This window comes from Rattus rattus, chromosome 16 (genome assembly GCF_011064425.1).
Source record: "Rattus rattus isolate New Zealand chromosome 16, Rrattus_CSIRO_v1, whole genome shotgun sequence".
In the NCBI taxonomy this organism is placed as follows: domain Eukaryota; kingdom Metazoa; phylum Chordata; class Mammalia; order Rodentia; family Muridae; genus Rattus; species Rattus rattus.
In genome coordinates, this window is record NC_046169.1 from 13,817,092 (window position 1) to 13,842,913 (window position 25,822).

The window sequence follows — 25,822 nt, forward strand, 5'->3', positions numbered from 1 at the left end:
AGTGATGATCAGAAGTCTTGGCAAACAACACTCATCCGTAGGAACTCACTGCTCGGGAAGGCAGAGGCTGTGGCAGGCTGATTCCTGTAACCACTCCTCTGCCTTCCTGGCCTGTGATAAGAAAACGGAATGACGCACGCACGTGAGTGATTTGGATTCTCACAGCCTTTTACTCTCCACAGCTCACAATGCAGAGGAAGGAGCATGGGCCAGGCTCAGCCCCTCTCTCTGTGTGCAGAGGAGCAAGCTTGGAGCAGACAGCCTGCTTGCCTCAGACACATTAAAGCAGCACCCTGTCTCTAAAGCTGGGGTGGGGTGGGGTACATAGACTGAAACCAAATTACTTCTGCCTTGGAGCAGGCAGGGTGCCTCTGTGGACCCTGGGCGTCCCGGAGGAAGACGGAACTTATTCTTGCTCGCAGTTTGTTAACTTGACTTTTTTTCCCTGACTAACACAGTTTGAGACCTATAGCCTCAACCACAAACACCACCGGGAGGAGGTGGGGAGAAATAACAACAGACAGAGGTGTCTCCAGAACGAGGGGCAAACTCAGAACTGTAGGCGTGCACCCCCATCTGGGCTCCTGATAACCTCAGCTTCTAAACAAACTGGGTGTGGCTTCACCTGCAGGGCAGCGCTCAAAGCCACAGATCTTATCACCACCCTGGTGGTTATTTTTATTCATCTTGTCATATTTGCCCTGATCACAGCAGTCCTTTGCTAGGTTTACTCTGGTCCTGATTCAAATGGGGAAACTCCTAGCCACTCCTCCTGTTGGTATGGGTGAGGGCCTCTGGGGTGGACATTGGGATGCACAGGCTGTCTGGTCCTCGTTACTCTGCTTTGTCTTAGGATGAGGGGGCTCTCTCAGCAATATCTCAAACCAGACAAAAAACTCAGCCACTTCTCTCTGCTCTTTGAAGCCTCTGCGGTGCTTGGAGTCCTGGGCTGGGGCCTTTGAGAGCTCAGGGACCCATGTGAGACTTGTAGGTTGACTGTCCAGCTGCTGGGTCAGGACAGCTGGGGCTGCTGGGAAGCTAGGAGGCTGCAGGCAGGAGCAAGTGGCTAGGGCAGGTTTAAGGAAAACAGAAAACTCACATGTGAGCACTTACTCTGAGATCTGTGGTCTCCTACTCCTCCAGAAGCTTGGCCTTGATATGTCTCAGTATGTTTGGGTCATTAAAGGGGGGAGTCATGCTAGGATATGGTGGGTGAGGAGAGAATGCCCAGCCATCCCCCTCCCAACTTGGTGCATACTATTTATTCACTCCCTTGCACATGCTGAGCCTACACATCCTGACCTAAATCCCCATGTACCCTCCTCACATTAGGTGAATGTGTCTCAACCTTCTTCATGAAGAAGTCACGGGGACACCGAGTCTACTGTGACACACTGTACCCTGGGAGACACCAGAGGTTCTAGTTTAGATATCTGTACCTTGTGGTAGTTCTTCAAAGACCTACATGACAGGTTAAGGGTAATGTGACTGTACCCTCGGTGTAATTATTAATAGTATCTCCTTGCACGCTCAGAGATAGTGCCTGGTCCTCCTATGCATGGAGTGACCTCAGGACACATTCAGAGCCGTTTCAATAGGATTAATTTATAGTTCTTTAAAGTTAGCTTATCCCCAGGTTATCAATGCCTCCGATGCATGGGGGTGGGCATAGATGTCAAGCTCCTGGGTCAGAACCAGAGCAGGAATGCAGCTCTCAAGAACATAATCACAGTCAGGGCGCGCTAAATTGGCAGGTGCTTTTCTGGACAGCGGGTACTAAGTTAGCTCTAGTCAGCAAGCCTGAGGACCAGAGCTGTATCCCTTCACCTGGGGTTTCTAGTTGCTGGCGTTGCCTCCTATGCCCGGTGAATGTCCAGGGCCGATGGCGCAAGGTCCGCTATCTCTACAAACGGGTTCCAAATGTCCTGACGCTCGGAAGGGACGAAGCGTCCTAGGAGAGCCTGTCCGCCTACGCGGGCAGCAGATCCACCGCCCGCCTCGGGTTCAGGACCGTGCACCCGGCCCCTGGCGCCCACCCAGCGCAGCTCGGCGCTGTCCCCTCCCTCCCGGGACGGAGCACTAGGGGCTCCCCGCCCCGGGCCCCACTCACCGCTCGCTGGGCGGCGGCCCGCTCACCGGCCGCGGGCGGGCAGCTGGGTTTGCAGGAGGCAGTGGAGCTCACGGCGCGCACGCCGCGGGGGCTGTGTACACACGTGACCCCGTCCCGCCCCCGGGGGCCGCTCGCGTGGTCCCGCCCCCGCCCGCCGAGCAAAGCGGTCAGGCCCCGCCCTCTCTCCCGACCCACAGCTCCTGTGGCTCCGCCCTTTTCTTGGCTCGCGTGCTTAGTTCCCGCAGGCTCCGCCCCCAGTCCGGACGGACAGTCCCCACGGCCCGCCGAGGCCGCCTTAATACTGGAGAGCCGCGCACCTGCCCGATCAAAGTTTGTAATTTCCACGACTCGTGGTTCCCGGGTCCTAGAGGCGCCTATGTGGAGCTGTCTGGAGAAAAACAGCCCTAACACACTGTGTAGCTGCTGTCCAACGCGAAAGTGGAAATGATGCCTTTTTAGAGTATTTCCCTAACTTTCAAGAAGCCCGGTGTTTCATCCTCAACATCACATAAGCTAGAAGTAGTGGTGCAGTCCCAGCACTCAGGGGGTAGAGCAGGGAGGATCAGAAGTTCAAGGCTGTCTCTAGCTAAAAAAATCACCTGAAAGGCATCCTGGGATACATGAGATCTTGTCTTAAAAAACAAACAGTAACAACAAAAAACACACACACACACACACACACACACACACACACACACACACACACAGAGAGAGAGAGAGAGAGAGAGAGAGAGAGAGAGAGAGAGAGAGAGAGAGAGAGAGCCAGCCTAACTGGGCATGATGGTGCCCATCTATATTCTCAGCACTCAAAGGCAGAAGCAAGGAGGACTGCCATAAATCTGAGGCCCTTGTAGCTTACATAGCAAATTCTGGGCCAACTGGGGTTTCAAAGCAAGATTGTCAAAAGTGAGGGGAGGGTCCTGGAGTTATTGGCCCAATTGCAAGCATAAGAACCTATATGTGATCCCTCAGAACCCATGTCAAAAAGATTGAGTGTGGTAGCCTGTGCTCTTAATGCTAGGGAGATGGCAGGCAGAGCCCTGGAGCTCCTTGGCTAGAGTAACTTTCATGTTTCAGGCCACCAACCATTCCCAACCCTTCCCCCACAAAACCAACCCTGTCTTATAAAAACAAGGTGGGCAGCACCTGAGGAATGACTGCCAAGGTAGACATAAAAACAAAACTAAACCATAAAAACAAACTAAACAGCCCCCAGGACTCCTGGTGAGGGTCTGGGCTGCGTTATCCATCTCCGAGGTGTCAGTCTCCTGGGGCCTATCCGAAGGTTCCTGTGAGGCTTCATTCACAACTAAGAAGTGCCCTCCTGGTGTCCCAGTGCAGCCCACTGGTTGCCTGCCCTGCCCCATGGAAGCACAGTACAGATGTCCAAAGGAAGGGCAACGCTGGAGGAGAGTCCAGGCAAGGAGACCGTTGCACAGGGCCGCAGCTGCCGACTTGACCGCAGACTGTTTTCTCATTGAGCAGGCTAGTCCCCAAGTAGACATCTAGGACATGGTAGGGGTGTGTGAGGCTGTGTCTCACCTCCTGCTCTGGGGTTGATATTTGAAAAAAAAATCCCACAGAATTGCCCCCCCCTGGTGCTGCAGGGAGGGCTCCTCAGGGTCAGGCATGGCCCCGGCTCAGGCCTCCGCATGCCATGTACGCGTGGTCACGAGTCTCATCTCACACTGCAGCCCAGTGCCCTGCTGAGGCCAAGCACCATGGAAACGCCGGAACTTCCCTTCCCAGGCCACATTCTTGGGACTTGGCAGGTCTTCCTGGTGTTCTGGAGTGGCAGTCGATAAGATCAGCTGCATTCCTCAACGAGGGCACTTAGAGCTGCTGGGCAGGGACCTGAGAGTAGCCCTGTTTCCTGAGACATTGTGTTGGGTCTGTCAGGGGATTGGGGGGGATTGGGGTTACGTCTGTCCTCACTGGCTCCCCCTTTTCGCCACTTCCTCTTGTGCGTTGGTGCACTGTCGTGTAGATTTGAATCTAGGGAACATTGACCGGGGGCAGGGAATACTTTTAAGTTAATTTATTAGTTTTCGATGGGGGCTGGGGGTTGTAGCTAAGTTGGTAGAATGCTTACCTAACATGCATAAAGCCTAGGGCCCAGCCACAGCACCACATAAACAGTGTGTGGTGGTGGATGCCTGTAATCTCAGCATGTAGGAAGCAGGAGGATGAAGAGCTCAAGGCCGGCCTTGCCTATAGAGCACTTTTAAAGCTAGCCTTATCTCCATGAGGTTCTCTCAATACACACATTACTTTATTTGTAGAATTATAGGAACATAACCTAGTGCCATTGAGGACCTAGCATATTACAAACACTTTTTGACATAGGGCTTTACTCTATCGCCCAGGCTAGCCTTGAGTTTGTGATCCTCCTGCCTGAGCCTCCCAAGTGTTAGAGCCATCTGACTGACCACCCAAATAAGGAAAGGTGGAAGAGTTGCGCTGGGGCGGGGCAGGTGGTCTCAGTCCACTCGAAGCTGAGGCTCCTGCGTGGTGAGCCACGGGTCATCTCTGTGAGCACAGGTGCCCATGCCCTTTCTTGTTCCCTTCCCATGCCTTCTCACAGAGTCCACCACCCTGGCTGCCTGCCAGGGCCTTTCCTGTCCTCAGTGGAAACAGATCTTCCCATGAGTAACTCGAGAAGGGCCAGGCTTCCTTTCCAGCGGTGGCTAGGCCTTCGGGCCTCAAGATGATCCCGATGTCATTCTCAGTTGCTCTTGGCAGAGGAGAGCCTGGCATACAGTGACACGGTTCACACTCAGAAGATCTCCTCACGGTCTTCTGTTGGTGACAAACTGGAGTGTCTGGGACTATTGACTAACAGAGCATCCATGCTGACCAAAGTCCCCTCTAGGAGTAGGAGCACTAGTCACAGGCGTGTGAGCAGTTGCCCTCTGGGAGGCTCCAGAAACAACAGGAATTGTCTGCATGTGTGGTGGGAGCAACCAGCCATGTGGGTCTGCCAGGATACACCAAGCCCCTAGCCTTTCCTGTGGCCCTGGGAGCCCTCCTCTCCACAGTCTCGCCTCTCTAGCCTGAGACTTGGGGAAATCTGCATCAGAACAAGCCTGCCATAGCCTGGCTGGTACTGTGGGACCTAGACATTCTGGTCCTACCCAGATCACTGCGGGCACGAACAGTGGCAGCTGGAGAGAAGGGAAGCAGAAGGAGGTGGTTTTCCGGCTGGCAGATGCTAAAAATAGAGACGCCTGTGTCTGACTTTGCCCCTAGCCTGCCCTCTCTGGGTCTGTGTGTCAGAGATACTGTTCCCCAGCTGCCAGGGCCACTCGGGCCACTCTCACTGCTGACTAGGTAGGAGGCAAAGAGAAGTGACACCACCATAGCACAGACACTGCCGATTCCTCCAGATCCCAATTACCATCGTGTGCCTCTGTCTGACACAGATCCACAAAGGGTCATCACCTTTGCTGCCTGGGCCCCTGTCACTTACAGCCATTCAACTGCTCTGAGTGACAGGGAACATTCTAGCTGAGAGTCAGCAGAGCAGAGGAAGGACGGCAGTCAATGAAAAACACACAGGGCTGCAGGCTAACCCACCTTCAGCATTTTGTCCTGGAAGACAGGTAGAGCTTTCAGAGGCCACCGAGTACCCATCAAACAGTGTGCAGGAAACCCCACTCTTGTGCATAGTGTCAGCGGCTGGAGTTGGGCTTCATGCATAACAGGGATGGTATGGTTGGTTTTCTGGGTTGATCCCAGTGAAACAGGCACTCGCTTCTTTCTGGATGGGCGAGGTCTTAATGCTGCAAAATCCTAACACCGATAGCGCTAATGACAAGCTCTCTAAGCCTAGTGAGACGTCCATTTCCCTATATTAAGGAACATGCTGAGGATGGGCAGTGAGACCTTCCTGGCAGCTGTTGGGCACTTCCTGGCTTGCCAGGCTGTCTAGAGCAAAGGAACTGTCAGTCAGATGAGCCCAGTGATGACCCGTAAGGCAGCAGCTGCTCTAAGCTTAACTCTTCAGTGGTAAAGCTGACTGCGGGCAGGACTGTTGCAAACACCTTGTACCAGCCTTTGCTATCACAAACCTAAAAGTGCACTCGAGATGTAACCATTTGCACTTTAGACGCAGGGAGGGCACTTTCCCTAGGCCTAGCAGAGGGACTTCAGGACCTAACTGGAAAGAGATGAGCCTGTGATTGGTGGAAATAGAAGCCTTCATTTGCATGCTAGGTTCGCTGTGATTGGGGCCAATGCCCTTCTCTCTATAAGCAGGTTTGTCATTCAGCTGGAAGACAGCTGTTCCCCTAGTGCTGTGGTTGGGCCCAATAAGAAGCTGGCAAGGAGCCGGGTGGTGGTGGCACATGCCTTTAATCCCAGCATTTAGGAGGCAGAGGCAAGCATATCTCTGTTTAGGGACAGCAGGGCCACACAGAGAAACCTTGTCTTGTACCACCCCCACCCTTCCCACCTGCACCCCCTGGCAAACAAAAGTGCATTAGCAAGGCACTGGGATAAAGTGGATAAAGTGCTTGTACAAGTGTGAGGACCAGAGTTCAGATCCCCATTGGTCACTAAGTGCCTGGCCTAGCGGACATGACCTGTAATTCCAATGGTAAGAAGGTGGAGCTGGGATCCCTAGGGCAAGCTGGATGGCTGGATTAGTCATCTTGGTGAGTTCTAGCCCCAAGTGAGAGGTCCTAACTCAAATAATCAGGTGAAGAGGAATCTAAGATTCCAGCTGTCAACCTCAGACACACACACACACACACACACACACACACTGCACACACACACATGCTTTAGAATAACAAAGAAGGGTTGGGGATTTGGCTCAGTGGTAGAGCGCTTGCCTAGCAAGCGTAAAGCCCTGGGTTCGGTCCCAAGCTACGAAAAAAAAAAAAAAAAAAAAAAAGAATAGAATAGAATAACAAAGAAAAGGCCTCCAAATATAAACAAATAAACAGAAACAAACAAGAGACACCCTAGCTTCAGCTCATCACTGCATGTGTCAGTAAAGGGGTGTTGCAAGTGTTCCTGCACCAATCAGCAGTTCTGCATGCAAATAAAGTAGGTTCTGTTTGCACCAGCCATAGGCCATCCAAGGTGGCTGCAGTGACTGCAGAGCGGTTTAGTAACAGTTCTTCCTGTGATGCTGTCCTTCCATGTGGCTCCCTCAGGGAGCCTGCGGAGTACTCAAAGCAGACGGGCTGCCGTGAGGGTGGTCCAGCCACAACCGACGTGTGTGCACGCCAGTGAATGCAGGCCAGAAGTCAACATCTCGTGTCTTTCTCAGTCTCTCCCGGACTTAGATTTTGATATAAAGTCTCTCCCTGTCCTAGTTAGAGTGACTGTTGCTGTGATAAACACCAGGGCCAGAGTGACTCAAGAGGGACAGTGTTTATTTGGTTCATACTTCCATCATCAAAGGGAGTCAAACAGGGTAGGAACCAAGAAGCAGGAGCTGATGCAGAGGCCATGGAGGGGTGCTGTTTACTGGCTTGCTCCCATGGCTTGCCCAGCCTGCTTTCCTATAGATCCCAGGACCACCAGGATGGCACCAACCACAATGGGCTGAGCCCTCCCACATCAGTAACTAATTGAAAAAAATGCCCTACAAGGCTTGCCTACAGCCCGATCTTATGGAGACATTTTCTCAATTGAAGCCCTCTCCTCCAGTGACTCTCGCTTGGGCCAAGTTGGCATAAAACCAGCCAGTATACTCCCTGATCCTGGTACTCACCAATTAGACCTGGCTGGCTGGCCAGAGTTTCAGGGACCTTCCTGTCCCCACCCCTCCTACCAGGATGAACAAGAGGGAATCATGCCAGGCTCGTTACTTGGATGCCTGGTGTGATGGGTGGTGTTAATTGTCAGCTTGACAGCATCCAGAGTCACCTGGGAGACAGGCCTCTGGACATTCTTGTTCTGGACTATCTTGAGTATGTTAATTAATGTGAAAGACCCATCTTTATTATGGGCAGGGATGTCCCATGGCTGGTAACATACTCTAAATAAAGGGAGCTGAGCATTCATTTCTACCTGTTTCCTGACTCCACATTATCAGTTGCTTCAAGTTCTCGTTGCCTTGACTTCTCTGACATGGTGGACTTAGCCTGAGCTGTGGAGCCAGAACAAACTTTCTCTCTTAGGTTGCCTGTGTCGGGAAGAGAAGTTAAGACTCTGAGGATCCAAACCTGAGTCATCCTGTCTACAAGGCAAGCATCGTGCTTAAGCCATCCCCAGCCCCTCCTGACGGTTTTCATCTCTTACAGAAGCTCCAAAGGGGTTTGTACAGTGTCCACCCAGCTTGATTCTAACGCCCTTCATCAGGCTTTCGGCAGGCTTAATGAAAGCTAATCCAACTTGATCACCTAGTTGTATCCTGTGTGTTCACTGTGCAACTCGGTGTGGAGGCAGGAGGACTGAAGCTTGGGGAGGGAAGGGTTTACTTCTTCTAACCCTCTCAGGTCCCACATGATCACAGAGGGAAGTCAGGGCAAAAGCTCAAGGAAGGAACTGAAGCAGACAACGGAAGAGCTCGTTGCTGGCTGCTTCACGGTGGCCTACCCAGTTTGCTTTCTTATAAGTACCCAGGACCTCCTGCCCACAGGCGGCTGGGCCCTCACACATCAATCACTAACAAAAACAACAAAAAGGATGTACCACAGGCTTGCCCACCAGCCAGTCTGATGGAGGCATTTCTCAGGTGCTGATCCTCATCCTCACCCTTACTTGTGTCAAGTTGACCAAAAACAAAAACAAAAAACAGCCAAAGCACGAAGGATGTTCTGGTGACTCCTCTTCTTTTACCTTTGCTATTTTCGACTTTGTAGTTTGAAATAGATAAGGGTTCCCTGGTTGGAAAAATAGCACAGAGGATACTCAGTAACTACTGCAGCATCCCCACTGTATCCCCCCTGGAGCGTGGCGCTGTGTCTGTGTCCAGCTCTACCACAGGTTCCTCCCACATCTCTCCAGATATGCCAGTCCTGCTTCCTGGCAGCCCTTACAGTAAGACATCTCAGTACTTTATGAATGGAGCACACCTCATGGCCTTGGGAGCAGACTTTCATCACGTGCTCCGAAGTCTGCCTTGATGCATCTTCGTATTTCCTTCATTGCCAAGGTCAATAGTCTTTGGTGTGGAAGAAGCGTGTTCTTAAGTACCAACTGTAGGTCGTTTCTTACTGTCCTTCTTGTGTGGGCACCTGGCAAGGTGTCTCATTTCAAAAATGACAGCACTTGGAGACAGATGCAGAAGAGTCGCTGGGCGTTTCTTCCTTAGTCATACACTCAGTGTGTGTGTGTGTGTTTCTCCCTTATTCATACATTCATTCTGGGGCGTGGGAGGGAGGGAGCGAGCGAGCGCATGTCAGACCCCTCTGGAACTGTAAATTCAGATGCTTGTGTGTTCTGGGAACCCAACCAGCCCTTTGCAAGTTCAGTAAGTGCTCCCAACCCCAACAGCTGAAAACCTTTCCTAATTTTGTGTTGGGAGCTGTGGAACACAAGTCTGCGCGAGCTGGAGGGAGGCATGGTAACAGCATACACCTCAGCCATAGCCTTGGTTATCCGTGGATGCGACCACCCACGCCACCGACGTACAAGCAACCCCCTGGTGCGGGCACAAGCCCCGGCAGAGGCCACGCCCACGCGCCGAGGGCGCAGGCGCGCCGGCGTCACTGTCCAGCCGGCTGAATCTGGTTCCGCCCCAGTCTGGGGCTCACTGCTGTGAAGTGTCCTCAGTCCCTGCAGTTCGCACCAACGACTCCCGGCTGCCTACAAGCGAGGTCAGTGCGTGGCCGGGTGCGGGCAGTGCGAGGTGGCCCCAAGGCTTCGGTGGCGGTCTCGCCTTGTAGCTACGCGAGGTCGTCCGAGTGCCCCACCGCACCGCTCTCTGCCTGCCCAAACCCCGAGCCTACAGCCAGGGCCCGTCTCGTTGTCTTACTGGCCTCCTACTATTGGGATCGCTTGTCTTATTAACCAGCCAGCCGTGTGGACCTCAGGGGTGTCCGCGGTGTGTGCAGAGCCCTGACCCAGAAATCGCGACTTAAGTAAAAGCTGCTTGTGAGCAGTGAGAGGGGCGTAATGACAAACTTTATGAAACTTAATGAAGTCCCTGTGTAATGTTGATTTCACTCTTGCCTGCTCCACTCGCCTGGGGTTTTTTTTCCATCTCCCAGGAGGCAGACATTCTTGCAGGCCTTCTCAATTGCTCCCAGGTGAGCCTTTCTGCAGGAAATCCTAAAGTCTATGGGGAAGGTGGTATAGTTAGGACCCTGAGGTGAGAACCTTGCAGTCTGTGCTCACAGGATGTCACTTGCCACATCACTGGCCGGGAGCAGAAGAAATAGGATCACAGAATGCTCAGCTAGTGTGGAAGCCTGGAGATTGATAGTTTTAACTGTGCATAATTGTTTTTTTCCTGCGAGACACCATTTTCTGCCCAGTTGCAACTGTTTGCACCCGTCCCTTGGATGACTCTGCACTTTGCTTAATGGGTTTTTCAAGCTTTAGAAGTCCAGTCTGCAATAAAATAGCAAGATCAGCACAAACAAATTAGTAGCAACTGTAGAGGATCTCGTGAGTGTCATTTGTGCCTCTGTCTGTTCTGGTCATCTCTGCCCTATTGGCTCAGAGCTGTCTTCACATTTCTGCTGTAAAACAAAACCAAAAAGTGCAGTTTTGGATTCCTGGGGAGTCACTTTGAACAGGTGAGCTGAGCCATCTGACCTTGCAGGATGGTTACTGAACCGACTGTAGCAGGGAAAATGGACTTTCTTGGCCACAGCAAGAAAGCGTCCATGAGCTTAATGTCACTTGGGGGTCCACCAGACCGTTTTGGATGTGGACACAGCTGCTATACCAGAGGAAGCCAAAAATCAAAGGCCTTGTCTACTGGCAGGTTCAAATAGAATTGGGAGTGCGGCACCCATCTCTGCGGGTGGACAAAGCTGGGAAGCTCTAGAGAAAGGGATGTGGGTACCTGACCCTGCTACAGCTAGGGTGAAGGAAGCAGGCTGCAGCCGAATGGAGCTGCAGTGCAGCAGATGAGACCGAGTCCCAGCTTAGGGCTGCAGCGCGGGCTCTGCACAGTGCAGAGGTTCTTGTGCCAGCAGGCTTTTCCTGGACTGGGAACGCTCAGTTATGCATGCAGGGGCCGTGGAGGCTGGTCCTGTCTGCCTGCCTCCCTTTTGCATGGAGCTGTCATGCTCGCCCATGCAGAAAGCTGTCCACAGCTTCCTTGCCTCAGAACATCTCTCCTTCATTCACTTCAGGGTCTCTCGCTGCAGGTGTCTGATCAGAGACCGCCCCATCTCCCCAGCTACAGGGTCCTCTGCCCTGCCTGTTGGCTGCTTTCTGCCACTTCTGAGTAGACCTGGATGGGAGCTTGTCCCGTGCCTCATCCCCACCGCCATGATTCAGGTGGCAGGGACTGTTTCTGTCCTTCCTCTTGGCCCAGGAGCTTCTCTGATGGACGAGTTGAGCTTAGAGCTTAAACTTGGGCCAGAGCTACTGGGACCAGTTCCATGACCTGCAGGCAATGGGACAGAGGTTTTATCTTCTGGAGCCAACCCCTCATCCTAGTCAAGGAAATCTCCCCACCTATTCAAGCTCCAGGGCTCTGTCTGCTCCCATGGCGGGACTGGTCACGCAGTAACGGTGGACACGTGAGTGGCAGCCTGAGAGATAGCAGTGGTATAGGTTAAACCTAGCAAACCAATGGGACCTTTAGAACCCGTTGGTGAGGCCAGTCAGCCTGAGTCAGGTGGGTTGAGGCCAGAGAGCCAAGAAAACCGATCTACAGTTGGGGACCAGCAACCTAGAGGCTATGTGGTCTGTACTAGAGTCTGGGAGAAAGGCAGTCTCTGGGATCCAGGCTGTCTTACCTGCAGTCTGAGGTCAAGGGTAGGTTTTAGCCTGTGTTTAGCCCCCAAGTGACACATGGTGTTTCTGCAGTGACTGCAGAAGGATCTGTGGCCTGGACAGAGCCTGGGCTTGGTGGCAGTGACAGAATCACCTCTGGGGATTCATTCGTGTGTCCCATGGCAGCTGGTGATAGCCCAGTCTCCTTTGTCTTTACTTCTCAGGGAGAGCCTCGGGTCTGCTGCTGGCCTGTGCCGTTCAGGTCATTGAGAGCCGCGTCTGTCACCTTTGTCGTCCTTTTAGCATGGAGTTTAAGGTGGCATTTTGCGCAGGCCTGCACACAGTAACTACTTTGTGCGTTTGAGAAGTCATTCCTAGGAGATCCCTGGGTGGGTGTGACCCTTGCCTTGGCACCAAGGTGGCAAGAGAGAGCACAGCTGTGCAGAGCTGGACGGGGTGGACACCGTCCCTGTCCTCCAGGAGCTCACGTATGCCTGCCTGTGAGCGCCTCGACGACAGAGCCGGCGTCCACCCCTGCACTGCCCAGAGACCTGTGCCCGCAGCGCACCGGTGCTCACAGCCACCGGCTGTCGACGCAGTAGCTTCCCCAACTCGAGTGTGCGCGTCTGCGGGTCATTCCGTGGTTCAGAGTGGAGGGGCTTTGGTTCCTCTGTGCAGTGAAGCAAGGCACTGACCCCACCGGGGTCCTAATCATCTCAATCTAAGCAGACATGGGAGGGGAGGGGAGTGAGGGAGTGAGCCTTCCAGGTCCCTCCCCCTGTGTGCGTCCTTTGCAGCACCAGTTGATTCTGCTGTGCGTGACCTGGAGCCTGGCAGTCACTTCCGACATCCACAGTGTTTCAGTAATTACCTCCAAATAAAGAGCTTCATTTCCCACACACTCCCTCCGCATTCTTCATTATTTGCTTGGGCTTTTATTTTGATTTCTGGAAAGTTTGCTACCGAGCATGTGCATAGCTGGGCAGTAGTCCGCTGAAGTCTGGGGACGGGCTCTCCCCTGGACTCAGGCTGAACCCAAGTGAGTGGATGAGGGGTGATTCTGGGCTGAGGAGTGGAAACAGCCTTCTGGTCTCCAGACCAGAGTCCACGGCCCTTGGCATCCAGTTCCCCTGGCCTCTGCAGGGCTCGTGGTCTTCCCCTCAAACATCTCTGTCATATGTAGGCCTTTTCCAATGTCTGGCGAACATGTCTAGGGGTGTTAGGGATCAGAGACCACGCTCCAGCCTTGGAGGCACCTCGTGGGCTTGTGGTGGATGTAAGGCCAGGTGCTGGGCTCTGTCAGCCATCTGCTGTGCCCTGTGTGAATCGGGTCAAATGACCTGCTACTCAGCTACGCCCCCGGTGCAGCTGCTCAGATCACATGATGGAGTGGGGACAACAGAGGGTCCTTCCACCCTCACCTGTGTTCATCCTTTTACATCTGACCTCAGTCACTCCCAGAAAGAGGGCCCTACAGAGCTGTGTTTCTGGCACCCATAAGGCCCTCTGCTACCAAGCCATACAACAACCTTTGAGGGGTTTGTTTATTTTTGAGACAGACTTACCAAGCTCAAGCCAGCCTTGGACTCTCAATCCTCGGGGTATATTCACCAACCACCTCCATAATTCCAAGAATGTTTGATCAAGATGTCCAACCCAGTGGATGCTCAAAAACTCGGCACTGATTGCATAAATCCCTATGAGGAGGACATACCCCAGTCACACTGGCCCCAGCCCAGGTGAAACCCTGGCCAGGGCCGGAAGTTCACTTCTCTATCCACGGAGAGGGAGAAGAACATCTCTTTGCCCTGTGAACTTTGTTCGGGAAGGACAGTGGGCCCTTGCTCTGCCTCCCACACAGAAGGACTCTTTTGACTCTCATGGAACCCAGGGAGGGGCTTGAGGCAATGGTGGGGTGCCTGAAGCTGGGGGTTTGCTGCAGCACCCACCTTTGTGTGTCTCCTCAGGGTCTGAGACTTCAAAAACAGTCAGGGCTTCCTGATTAAATCTAGGAACAAACAAGAGAAGCAGACCCACGCAGCTGCCCTGGTTCAAGGCTCTACTGGGTTTACACACCGCCTGGTGATGGCAGGGGAGAAAGTGCTGCCTGGTGTCTCCGCTGGCAGACAGCACCAGGTTACCTGGGTGCCCCTGCTCACAGGTGGTAGAGTTAAGCCTCCTCACCTGGCAACAGGCACAAATAGGTCAGGCTCCTGTTACCAGCGTGGCTCAGAATGGCTGGCTAGGACTCTTCTGAACACCTTTGGGTAAAATGTATATCTGTACTCCCAGAACTCAGGGAGACTGAGGCAAGATTGTCTCTAAGGGGAGGCTACGTTACCCTGGGCTTTGTAATTCCAGGTCAGCTTGAAGCTGATCGTGCCGGCTAACCTCCACCCCCATCATACTGTTCAGAAGACAGACGGACTGGGGTATCTCAGCTGTGGCGAAGTCATGTGCTTGGAACCTGGCCTCAACTCCAAGAGCTTTGGGTCCTTGAGTGTTGGGGACAAGGAAGACCTGCTCTCACACCTCAGGCTAGGGCTGGCGCCCTGCATGGACACAGTTGCTCTCACTTGAACTCACCAGGTCCTCTGGGTATAGTGGGGACCCAGGAGAGTGACAACAGCCACTTCCCTGAAAAGACACACCTTGTCACCTGGTGTGAGAGCAGGCAGTCTTGAATTCAGCTACCAAGGCTGTTGCAGGATGGTCCAGTTTCCTTCTCAGTCTCCAGAGCCCCAGCAAGCCTTGCCTGTCAGCATAGGACAAAGGCTGCTGCCTGCCCCGCCAACCCCGGATCAGTGTAAACCATGGGTGTTGATGGAGATGTGGGTGGAGGAACCTTCAATGGGTGCCATTTGGGAGACTGCTGATTCTGCCGTGGCCTCAAAGTGTCAGCCTACCAAGGACAACTGGTTTCCTCCCTGCCTCTTGGGACAGCAAGGAGCTCAGCCCATCATCCACAAGGATCCTCCACAGGATACAGGCAACCCAAGTGTCCCCACCGTACCATGGGACAGACAGCACTGCCAGGCTTCCCGAATCAGGAACCAATCTTCACCAAATCAGCTTTCTGGGGATCTTTTTTTGAGGTTTTTCAGCTTAAACCACATACACAGGGCCCTTTCAAGTGAAATTTGTGCCGTTTCTCAAGGGAAGCGGAACTCAGAAGAGTCGTGGCTTCATACAGGACAGAAACGCTGCTGTTCTTAATGCAACAACACTGTGGGTTTTTAAAAGGTTATGATTTAGACTTCATATACATTCACGTTTTATATGCATATATGTATGAGCACTACGTACGTACCCAGAGTTCAGAAGAGGACATTGGACCCTCTGAAGCTGCAATTCCAGATAACTGAGGTCCTCTGTAAGAGCAGCAAGTGCTCTACACCAGAGCCATTTCCACCCAGCATGTGTGCCCCATGGCGAGCTGAAGGCAGGCATGAGCTACATGAGCTCCTCTCTCTAAAAAGAGGCAAGAAGCTGAGTATGATAGCTCTGACCCGGAACTCCAGAGGCTACGGAGACAGAATTGCCAGCCCGGGCCACATACCAAGTTCCTCTTTGAGGGCTGGAGAGATGGCTTCTCGGGTTAGAGCACTTGTCCGGCTTCCAGAGAATCCAGTTTCAACGCCCAGTGCCCACATGATCAGAACCATCCAGTTCTCCAGTAACTGCAGTTCCAGGGGATCTGACACCCACTTCTGACATCAGAGGGCACCAGGCACACATGTGCATGTACATGTATGCAGGCATAACACCCATGTACCTAAATACATCTTAAAAATAATTTAACAACAACAAAGAAACAGGAGGTGGAGAGGTGGCTGTCGGCCAGTGCTTGCCGGACAAGCAGGAGGACCTGAGTCGGATCCCATGAGAACACATTGAAAGCTCCATGGCGGTCCATGTTTGTAATCCCACGGCTGATAAATGAAGTGGGGACAGATAGGCCGACTCACTCTGCTCTCCTGATCTTTCTGCCTCTGCCTCCTGAGTACTCGGATAGGCAAGTGTTCCACCATGCCTGCTTTATGCAGTGCTGGGGCCAGGACTGTGTCTGCATGCTAGGCAAACATTATAAGCCCCAGCTCCCACTGCCCCAACTCTAACATGGCCTTCCTCTTTCTGTAAAATCCCAAGCTACAGAGCATTGGCAGAGGTGTGGTCACCTCCATGGCTTCAGATAGAGACTCCCTCTGCAGTCTTCACAGGGGCCAGCATGAGCTCCCTCAGAGATCCAGTAGAGAGGCAGTGTTAGGTCTTGGGGGCAGGAGGCATTTAGAGGAACACTGAGATACATTACTGTAGAGCCGTGGTTCTCAGCCTTCCTGGTGCTGCAACCCTTTGATACGGTTCCTCGTGTTGTGGAGACACCCCCCCCACCTTAAAATCACTTCCGTAGGGGTTGGGGATTTAGCTCAGTGGTAGAGTGCTTGCCTAGCAAGCGCAAGGCCCTGGGTTCGGTCCCCAGCTCCTAAAAAAAGAAAAGAAAAAAAAAATCACTTCTGTCACTACTTAATACCTGTATTTTTGCTACTGTCATGAACTGTAATGTGAATGTCAGGGTTTCCCATTGGTTTTGGGGGGTCGCAACCCAGTGGTTGAGAACCACTGCTGTCGAGGCTCTTCTGGGTTAGAACTGCTGCTAATATCGTGGGCAGGCAGGTGACGGTGTGACGGATCCTCCACGAGGAATTCAAACCCAGTGCCAGAGACAACACGGTGGGGTCTCTGAAGAGGGAAGTCAGCCCATTTAGCAGAAGTAGGGGTCTATTTTTGTACTTTCTGAAGATGGGGGAAGTTGCCTAACATGAGGCTGCTGTGTGGCCGATTCTGGGCAGGGGCAGGGGTAGGGAATGGAAGCCTTGCTTCGATGTAGACTCAGTTCCCCAGGCGAGAGCTCCCATACCTGACCTCATGCACACTGCACACGGTGTCTCTCGGTTGGGTTCCTACAGCAGAGTGACCTCAACAGACCCATTCTACGATTGCGATCTTGGTGGCAGCCTGTCTCTCCTGCATCAACTTGGTCCAGGGACCATGGCTCTCCTTCCTGGAGGGCACAAGGGCTGCAGAGCCCCCAGGAGACTCCAGACAGCCCTCAGAGCTTCTAGTGTGTGTGACAGGACTCCCAGCCAGGTGTCCACAGGCAGCATCATTAGATCCAAAGACCAGGATCCTGGGCCTGGGGTTTCTGAGGTCATGCCTTGTAGACAGTGGGAGGCTAATGTCCCCTCCCCAGATCATCCATCTAACTGCTCCCCTGTCCTGTCTACTCCCTTGATGGACCTTGGCCCTGGTGGCACTGTGCCCCACATGTGGCTGTGGGGTCAGAGGCAGGCCTGCGGGGGTGGGGGGGAAGCTGTCTGCTTTTTTTTTTTTTTTTTTTTTTTTTTTTTTCCATTGCTACAGTTTTAACAACTCTCAGCCACACAGCCTCTGGGACCTGGCCAAAGCCAATCGGAGCTGGTAGCTGGGGCAGCCAGGCTCCCCTTCTAACCACCCCCCCACCAGGCCTAAGTTAACTCTCTAGACTCCTTTCCTTGTCCCCAGAGGGCCCTCAGGCAGCCTGCCCAGAATGCCTTCTCAGATTGGGACCTCTCCAGCTGCAGGGATACAGGGTGACTGGGGGAGGGAAGCAAGAGTTTGCCTTGGGCCCCAGGCAAAGGCTCCTGTGTGGAGGAGGGCGCCCTACTGGAGTCTCTGGAGCCCCCGATGGCCCAGCTCCTGTGTGGACTGAGGAGAAACCGTTCTTACTTGAGCGTGTGGGTGTCCTATGACTGAACTGTGGGTGTGGGTTTCCAGGGGGAGGGAGTGCCTCTGTTTGCTGTATTTTGTTACTCTGCCCTGGGGGTGGGACCGGTGGGAACCTGGGATCATGGGGAAGCTCGCCTTTCCTGGAAAGGCTGGGGTGGTGTACTTGGATTCCTCACCGTGTCCCCACACCCTTTCCGGGCTTCTAGCAACATCAGAATCAACACTGGTTCTGCTTTTTCCAGGAAAGAGAAAGTGGACTGACATGCTGGCACTGCCAAATGCCTCTGTGGTACTGTCTTCCCCTTGGCTCCTAGGACAGGGGGGGAGAGGGCAGGCGTGGGCTTCCTCGGCAAGATGCCTCCAGAAGTGGTGCTTTACAAGGCCAGAGCACCACATCCTACTCTGTGGGATCTTCACTGAGAGGTGTCCCTAGCAATGGAGACCGTGCCAGCCCCCAGCTAGGTCTTAAGGACTGGCTGGAGCCAGGAGCCAAGAACTTGCCAGAAAAGAACAGGCAAAGTGTCCGTGGAACTGCTGCCCTCTGATGGCTGCTATGGGTACTGCACAAGGCTCAGGAAACAATGGTCCATGCACTTGAAACCTGATGGATTCCGCACCTGAGCTATGAATAGAAGGGTGGGCGGGCAGCGGTCTGTCTTAGATCCATACCCACACCCAGCTTGACAGCCTGTCCTTAACTTTCAGGTGCAGGAGGCCAGCCCTGAGTTGTCCCCAGAGGAGAGAAGAGTCTTGGAAAGGAAGCTGAAGAAGGAACGGAAGAAGGAAGAGAAGAAGCGGCTGCGGGAGGCAGGCATTGCCGCAGCACAGACTGCCAAGGTTCAGACCCCGCCAGCCAAGCCCTCAGCTGCTGTCCTGGCCCTGGAGTACCTCCAAGGGTAAGCTCTGTTGTGGGCTGAATCCAGAACATTCTGCCACTGCCATGGTGCTGGGTAGAGGCTGGTCCACTGTGGCAGGTGGGGAAGGGTGGGTGGTCCACTGTGGCAGGTGGGGAAGGGTGGGTGGTCCACTGTGGCAGGTGGGGAAGGGTGGGTGGTCCACTGTGGCAGGTGGGGAAGGGTGGGTGGTCCACTGTGGCAGGTGGGGAAGAGTGGGTGGTTCACTGTGGCAGGTGGGGAAGGGCAGGTGTTCCATCCAGCTCAGTCACCCATTGACAGGTACTGGGGAGGCCCTGCCCTGCCTGTTCTGTACCCACAGAACTGCCCTCAGGCACACGCATCCTCTCTCCTTTTCACCCTGTGGAGGTGTCCTGTGGCTACTGTGTGCCCGGACACCCCAACCTTAGCTGAGCACTGAAAACAGGTGTTCTGCCCACAGGACCCTGAACCATGGTAGGTTCCAGATTGTGACAAACCTTCAACTAGGACTCTTCCCAGGTGCTTTATTTTTAAGATTTATTTTGGACCCGGAGAAATGGCTCAGTGGTTAAGAACACTGGCTGTTCTCCCAGGGGATCTGGGTTCAATTTCCAGCACCCACATGGCAGCTCACAACTGTCTATGACTTGAGTTCCACGGGATTCGATGCCCACTTCTGACCTCCACAGGTTCCTGCATTTATAGTTAAGAATAACTAAAAATATTTAAAGCAAAAAAAGAATAAAAATTTTTTAAAATTTTATTTTATTTTACTTACTGGTTTTATGAGCAGGGTTTTTCTACAGTCCTGGCTGTCCTGGAACTCACTTTGTAGACCAGGCTGCCTCAAACTCAGATCTGCCTGCCTCTGCTTCCCAAAGTGCTGGGATCAGAGGTGTGCACCACCGCGGCCAGGGCCTTATTATTAATTCTGTGTGTGTGAACACACATGTGCACTGGTGGAGACCAGCAGATAGTGTCAGAGTCCATGGAGCTGCAGTTCCAGGCAAAGAGCATACACACCCTTAGCTACCGGGCCCAAGTGGTCTCAACATCTGACAAAGGTGGCTTATGGCAGGAAGGGTTTACTTGGGACCACTGTTCAGGACTGCAGCTCATCATGGCGGAGGGTGACATGGCTAGTCATGTAGTGTCCTTGTGTGGCAGAAAATAGAAACGAATGATGTTGCTTTCTCCTTGTTCTTTGGTCTAGAACCCCAGCCCAGGGGACAGAACACCAGCATACTCAGAGTGGTTCTTCCCACCACCATCAACCCCATCTAGACATTCCCTCACAGATGTGCCCAGAGGTCTGTCTCCTATGCAATTCTAGGTCCTATTGAGTGGACAGCATTAAACCATCACACTGGGCAGATGTTGAGAGGAGTTTGGCTGGTGGTGGTGGGCAGCTGGAGCCTCACAGCAGCTGTGTCCCCAGAGAGCTTCTACCCAAGGCCTGAGCATTCAGGCTCGGCAGCCTCCATGTAGGACACAGAGGCAGCAGTGGAAAGAGCAGCCTGTCTCCAAGTCAGGTCAGCTTTCAGGCAGGTCCCAGGGATCCAGATGGATCCTAGTAGAGAGGTGGTTTGTCAGGAGCCACCGAGGCAGAGGGCTGTCCTTCAGCCCGAAGCCGGGGCTGTAGCAGGATTCCTTGCGTGTGGTCAGTTGAGGTTTCCTGAAACGGGGGATGATGGAATCCGTGAACTAGAGAGTGGCCTTCTCTCATACCTCGTGTTCCTCCTGGCCCTGCTGTCTGTGCTTCATAGGATCACTTACAGCCGGCAGAGGTTCAGGTGGGATAGGCCCAGATACCACAGAAAGCCTCAGTCCCACAATGCTCGGGAAGACCACAGAGCCCAGTGGACCTGGGCACAGTACCGTGTGGGAATCAGATCAAGTGCAGTGCAACCAACTCCTTCACTGGAGGCCTGGGAATGTCTGCCAGGACTGGTGGCCAAGCCCAGGGGGCAGCTGAAGCCTGTACTGTGTCCCAAGCCCCATGTGTGCTCGGGCTCTGTTCTCCTGGATTCTCTACCATCGTATCATTGTACCATCGATGGTGTAGCCTCAATTACCAAACCTGCATGACTGGGAACTTGGGGAGACCTGAGGGTGTCTCCCAAATGGCCACTTCCTTCCTGCCCTGAAACCTACTGGGCTCAGAGCTAGCCCTGCCCTGCCATTTCAGGTATTCGGGGTGTGGCCTGATTGCTCTGGTCTCTATGTGACCTCTAGCTGACCTTCCCAGCCTGCTGTCCTGCCTCCACTCTGCGTCCTCCAGTCCTGGGGAAGCCACTCTCGGGGACTTAGGGTGTGTGAAAGTGATGAGAGAATGTGTGAGGTGGGAACCTTGAAACAGGACACACTCAGAAAGTGGAACCCTTGACTGACCTTGGGGTCCACACACAACTGGAGGCCCTCCATGGACTTGAATGCTCAAGTAGGTATCAGGTAGAGCTCAGCTCAACCCTGAGGTGGAGTGAGAACTGTGGCTTCAGTGGACAGCCCGAGAGCCTTGTGCGGCAGCCGTGAGAGCCAGAGAGCAGGGGCCAGTGGTGCAAGGCTGGGTACCAATCCTAGTCCTTCCCTCCTGGTGCCTCTGCCCAGGAGGATGGAGAGGCCTGGTGGGTGAGCTGGGGGTCATGCGCAGTCATTCAGGGGCCTGCAAGAAAATTCCGACTAACGACGGCAATATTCTAGACCCTCCGTGGCCTAGGCAGAAACATCAGTGAAGAATTAATGAACCAAGGCTGGGTAGATGAGTTAGTCCTTAAAATGTTTACCACAGAAGCTGGGGGTCAGAGTGTGGATCCCCAGGATTCACGGGAAAGTGTGGGGTTCTGCCTCTAGTTCTCTCTTAGAAGGCAGAGATAGGGAATCCTGCGTCCAGACTGACTGAGGAGACCGGCCAGATTGAGACCCTGCCTCAGCCAGGTGACGACGGTGCACACCTTCAGTCCCAGCACTCGAGAGGCTGAGATGGGGATCAGCCTGGCTACATAGTGAATTTGAGGCTGTCACAAAAAAGAAAGAAAGAAAAACTGACCTGAAGACATGTGGACTGCTGCCTTTCTTTAATGTAGCAAAATGGTAGAGCATTGTAGAGTTGGAAGGTGACCCTGTGGACACATGTGGGCAGGTGGCCTGAGGACTCACAGCGGGTATGCTAAGGGCACATCCCCTTGAGCCAGGCTCGGCTGCCCCATGCTCTCAGGCAGCCCCCAAGACTCTGCTCTACATCCTGAGGTCTCTGTCTTGGTTCCCAGGTGGGCTCAGAAGCAGGAGAGCTGGAGATTCCAGAAGACGAGGCAGACATGGCTCTTGCTACACATGTACGACGAGGACAAGGTCTGTGCACATACATGGGTCGAGGTGGGGCCCTTCGTGGACAGTGGGACACTCGGGTCACAGGGTCCCTGTATGGACAGTGGGACACTCAGGTCACAGGGTCCCTGTATGGACAGTGGGACATTGAGGTCACAGGGTCCCTGTGTGGACAATGGGACACTCGGGTGTCAGGTCCATGCACAGTACATGGACAGCTAAGCAAGGTTCCTTCATGGCCGCAAACTCTTCACCCTACTCTGCGTCCTGCAGCACTGCTGAACTCAGGTCCGTACCACCACAGGCTGAGCATGGAAGCCAGGACCTTGTGCCCATGAGGCAAGTTCAAGGCCAGCCTGGGCTAGGGACAATGTTTGAAGAAATTTTTTAATTTATATAGGGAATGTCCGAGGTACAGGAGAGTCATGCCAGCACAGTGGCCTCTTACCCACCATGTCCCCACCTCTTGTCCTGACAAAGTAGCAACAGGGTGGACGAGGCTCCCTTGCATACAGCTGTACTGGGAGACCCCATCATGAGATGACATAGGCCGGTTCCCCCGGCAGCACAGGGAGAAAGCCAAGCCTCCCATTGCGTGCCCACAGCTCAGGTCCCTACACCTTGGCCCTCAGCACTGTCCCCTTTTCCCTCCAGGTTCCTGAAGAGCACTTTTCTACCCTGCTGGACTACCTCGAGGGGCTCAAGGGCAGCGCCCGAGAGCTGACGGTGCAGAAGGCCGAGACCCTGATGCAGGAGCTGGATGGGGCGGACCCCGAGGCCAGGTCTCCGGGAAAGGCTCAGCGCCTCCGGCAGGTGCTCCAGCTGCTCTCCTAGCGGAGGAGCCGCCTTGGCCCCGAGGACGCACTGCTACCTCTTCCCAGAGCTGTGGGAGCCAATGGGTCACCAGCAGGTCATCTGTCTCGAGGACTTCCTTCCAAAGCCCTGAGAAGAACCCTTCATCCCCCTCCTATGAGCTGTAACAGTTTCTGGTGCCTTGGGAGTTGATCATGGTCTCCCTGAAATAGTTCTAAGGGGCCACTCCTGCATGAGTGCCCTGAAGTGGCTGTGGACAGAGTCTTCTTTTTCTACCAAGGGTATCTTAAAGGTTGGCCCAAGCCTGCAGCCTGGGTGCAGCTCACCTGTCTGCAGGGAGACCCTATTGAGGGCTCGTATTGAGGCCCCTGGGCCTGTGTGGCTGCCCCATGATCCCTACTCAGTTTAGCAGTCACAGCTGTCCCTATGTCAGCACTGGGCCAGCTCCTTCTCATTGAACCTCTTGGCCAGCGCGTTGGAAACAGAAGGACTAAGCATCTGTATCTGGGCCCATGTCACCATCAGAACACACGCTCCACTCCCACTGGGTGACTTTCCAGACCATAAAGAATCGCCCATAGATGCCACACAGGGAGGGCACTGACAGGCTAGAGAGGATCTGGTGCGAGTCTGGCTCAGGGAGTAGTGAGTTCACTGGGGTCTGCAAATGGGAACCACAGCCTGTGTCCGCCTTCGGCCTCTTCCGCTTCCAGCCACAGCTTCTTGACCTCATCCACGGCCCCTTGCATCAGTCACTTTTATACCCCAGGTATAGAGGTTTATAAAAGAGATTTACAGAAAAATATATGCCATATCTCAAGAAATTTATTAAAACAATTCTGAATACAAATAATTTCCCATTTATTAAAGGAAAGTTTGCATAGGCATGACTTTTGTCTAATGCTGCCCAATCACGGGGCAGCTTGGTAGCTGAGATGCTGAGGGGGGACAAACACCAAAAACGTGTTTTCTGTGACAGAAACATTTGGTGTTAAAGCCATGAGACTCTAGTCCCAGCACTCAGGGGCAGAAGCAGACCAATCTGTGAATTCGAGGCTAGCCTGGTCTACAGAGTGAGTTCCAGGATGCCAGGGTCACACAGAGAAACCCTGTCTTGAAAAACAAAATTAAACAAAGCCCAGAGGCTGCTAACATCTGGCCAGGGCCAAGGTGCCTTGGTGGCAGATTGGGTGCATGAGGGTGTGCACGGTGCGCATGTTCAGAAGCAAGGCTGCAGGTGGTGTATGTTACACACTTTGCTTTTTGCTTGGTTGGTTTGGTTTTTTTCTAGGCAAGGTCTCTGTGTGTAGCCCTGGCTATCCTGGAACTCGATCTGTAGACTGAACTGACCTTAAACTCACAGAGATCCACCTGCCTATCTCCCGAGTGCTGGGATTAAAGGCGTGCCCTACCACCAGGCTACGGATTTTGCTTCATTTACGCAGATTCATCTGACTTGCCAAGTATTTCATGCCCAAGCAGGGTTGCAGCCCACAGTGGAAGAGGCAGGAGGGAATGGTGGCTGGGATCTCTGGTAGATGGAGCAGTACTTCCACCCATGCTTTTCCTACAGGAATGTCAAGGCCGTGTCTTTCCAGGGTCTTTCAGGTGACGACAGCTGTTCTGATCCAAGGACAGAGGACACAGTCCACCACCCACTCACAGCTCCAAGTGACCAGGACATGCGTCACAGGGAGGACATGGGCATCCGGGGCCAGCTGGGCTGAAGCCAAGTTGCCCTCAGCTGCCTGGAGGCCCAGAGTTCACACATCCTGAACCTGTGAGAAGTCACAGTTCCTTCATGAGCAGTCCATTCAGACCCAGCTGCCACTAGAGGGCAGCCCCACACCCCTGAGCCTTAAGCATGTCATCTGTCCTCCCACTGCCTGGAACAAGGTGCCATGTGGCAGAAGAGAGGACACACACTTGGGCGGCCTCCAGGCTTCAAACCCTGCCAGCTCACTTGAGTGAAGCAGAGCTGAGCTGTCCCCGGGCCTGGTAAAAGTGATGAGATTGGCAATGGTGGCACACACCTTTAATCCCAGCACTGGAGGCCGAAGCAGGCAGTGCCCTGAATTCTGGGACAGCCTGGTCTACAGAACAAGTTCTAGGACAGCCAGTGCTAGAAAAACCCTGTCTCAAAAACCAAGTGTGATAGGTTGTCTCACTTGGGCACGGCAGCCAAGCACTGCATGGATGAGGGAAGATGGGCAGCCAGCCAAAGTGTGGGCCCTTCTGAGTCATGGGGTCTCAGGCAACCTGGCTGTTTGTAGTCAGACGCAACCTCACCTACAAAGCCCTGTCCCCAGTCTTGTTCTACGTCCCTTAGACACTTCTGCCACTCCAGATTTAATTACTTTAAAGCGCTGGCTGGTATTCATGTCTCTAGTCAACAGCGACTGCTCGCCACAACCACCAGACTCTTGCCAGAAGGGACCCAAACGTCGTGTGATCTGGGTCTCGCGTGCACTCCTGCTGGGCTTGCCACTCATGGTGGCATCTAGCCCTGCCCTTCCGTACTTGGGGAAGCCCTGCGTTGACTGGCGGTGTCGGTGGCTGTCGAAGAAGGCACAGCTAGAGTTAGCACGCTGTCATGTCAGACATGTGCAACAAGGCTATCACCCTGGGCATTTCAAAGCCTTGAGCGAGCACACTGAGAAACAAGGAATACAAACACTACCAAGGAGTGGGGCGGAAGGAACAAGGACCATAGCTATTGGTTTCCTGGTAGCCAAGTTGAAACAGGAAATATGGTAGGTTCCTCGATGTTGGTGAGGACTGGCATCAGGAACCAGGGGAAGGTTCCCAAGGACGTCAGCTGGAAGAGTCTCGATTCTTCTGAGTATTCTTGTCCCAGGTGACCACGGTGGAGTGTCAGTTATCACAGCAGAAGAAAGAACAAAAATGTCACCTGAGGTGACGTTCAGGCAGCCTCTGGGGTGCCCTTGGTGCCCGTCAAAGGTGGAGCATCCCAAGCTATGGGCAGAATCTGCCCAGATGGGGAGATGGGAGGGTATACTGCGGGCTGTGGAGGGGCTATAGACCAGGCTTTTGGGTATCGCCAGAGATGGGGTGGGGGTGA

The 25,822-nt window shown here is 53.6% G+C and overlaps 1 protein-coding gene across 1 annotated transcript in view; it reads left to right on the top strand.

Annotated features, from left to right (window-relative positions):
• The window catches only part of C16H7orf50 (chromosome 16 C7orf50 homolog), a 101,750-nt gene extending 78,127 nt beyond the window's left edge, over positions 1-23,623 (top strand). The window contains exons 3-5 of the mRNA XM_032886489.1: positions 18,434-18,624; positions 21,870-21,951; positions 22,582-23,623. Of these exons, the coding sequence (XP_032742380.1) occupies positions 18,434-18,624; positions 21,870-21,951; positions 22,582-22,761 (453 nt within the window). The 3' untranslated portion in view covers positions 22,762-23,623. The remainder of the gene's footprint in view (positions 1-18,433; positions 18,625-21,869; positions 21,952-22,581) is intronic.
• The last annotated feature ends 2,199 nt before the right edge of the window (positions 23,624-25,822 follow it).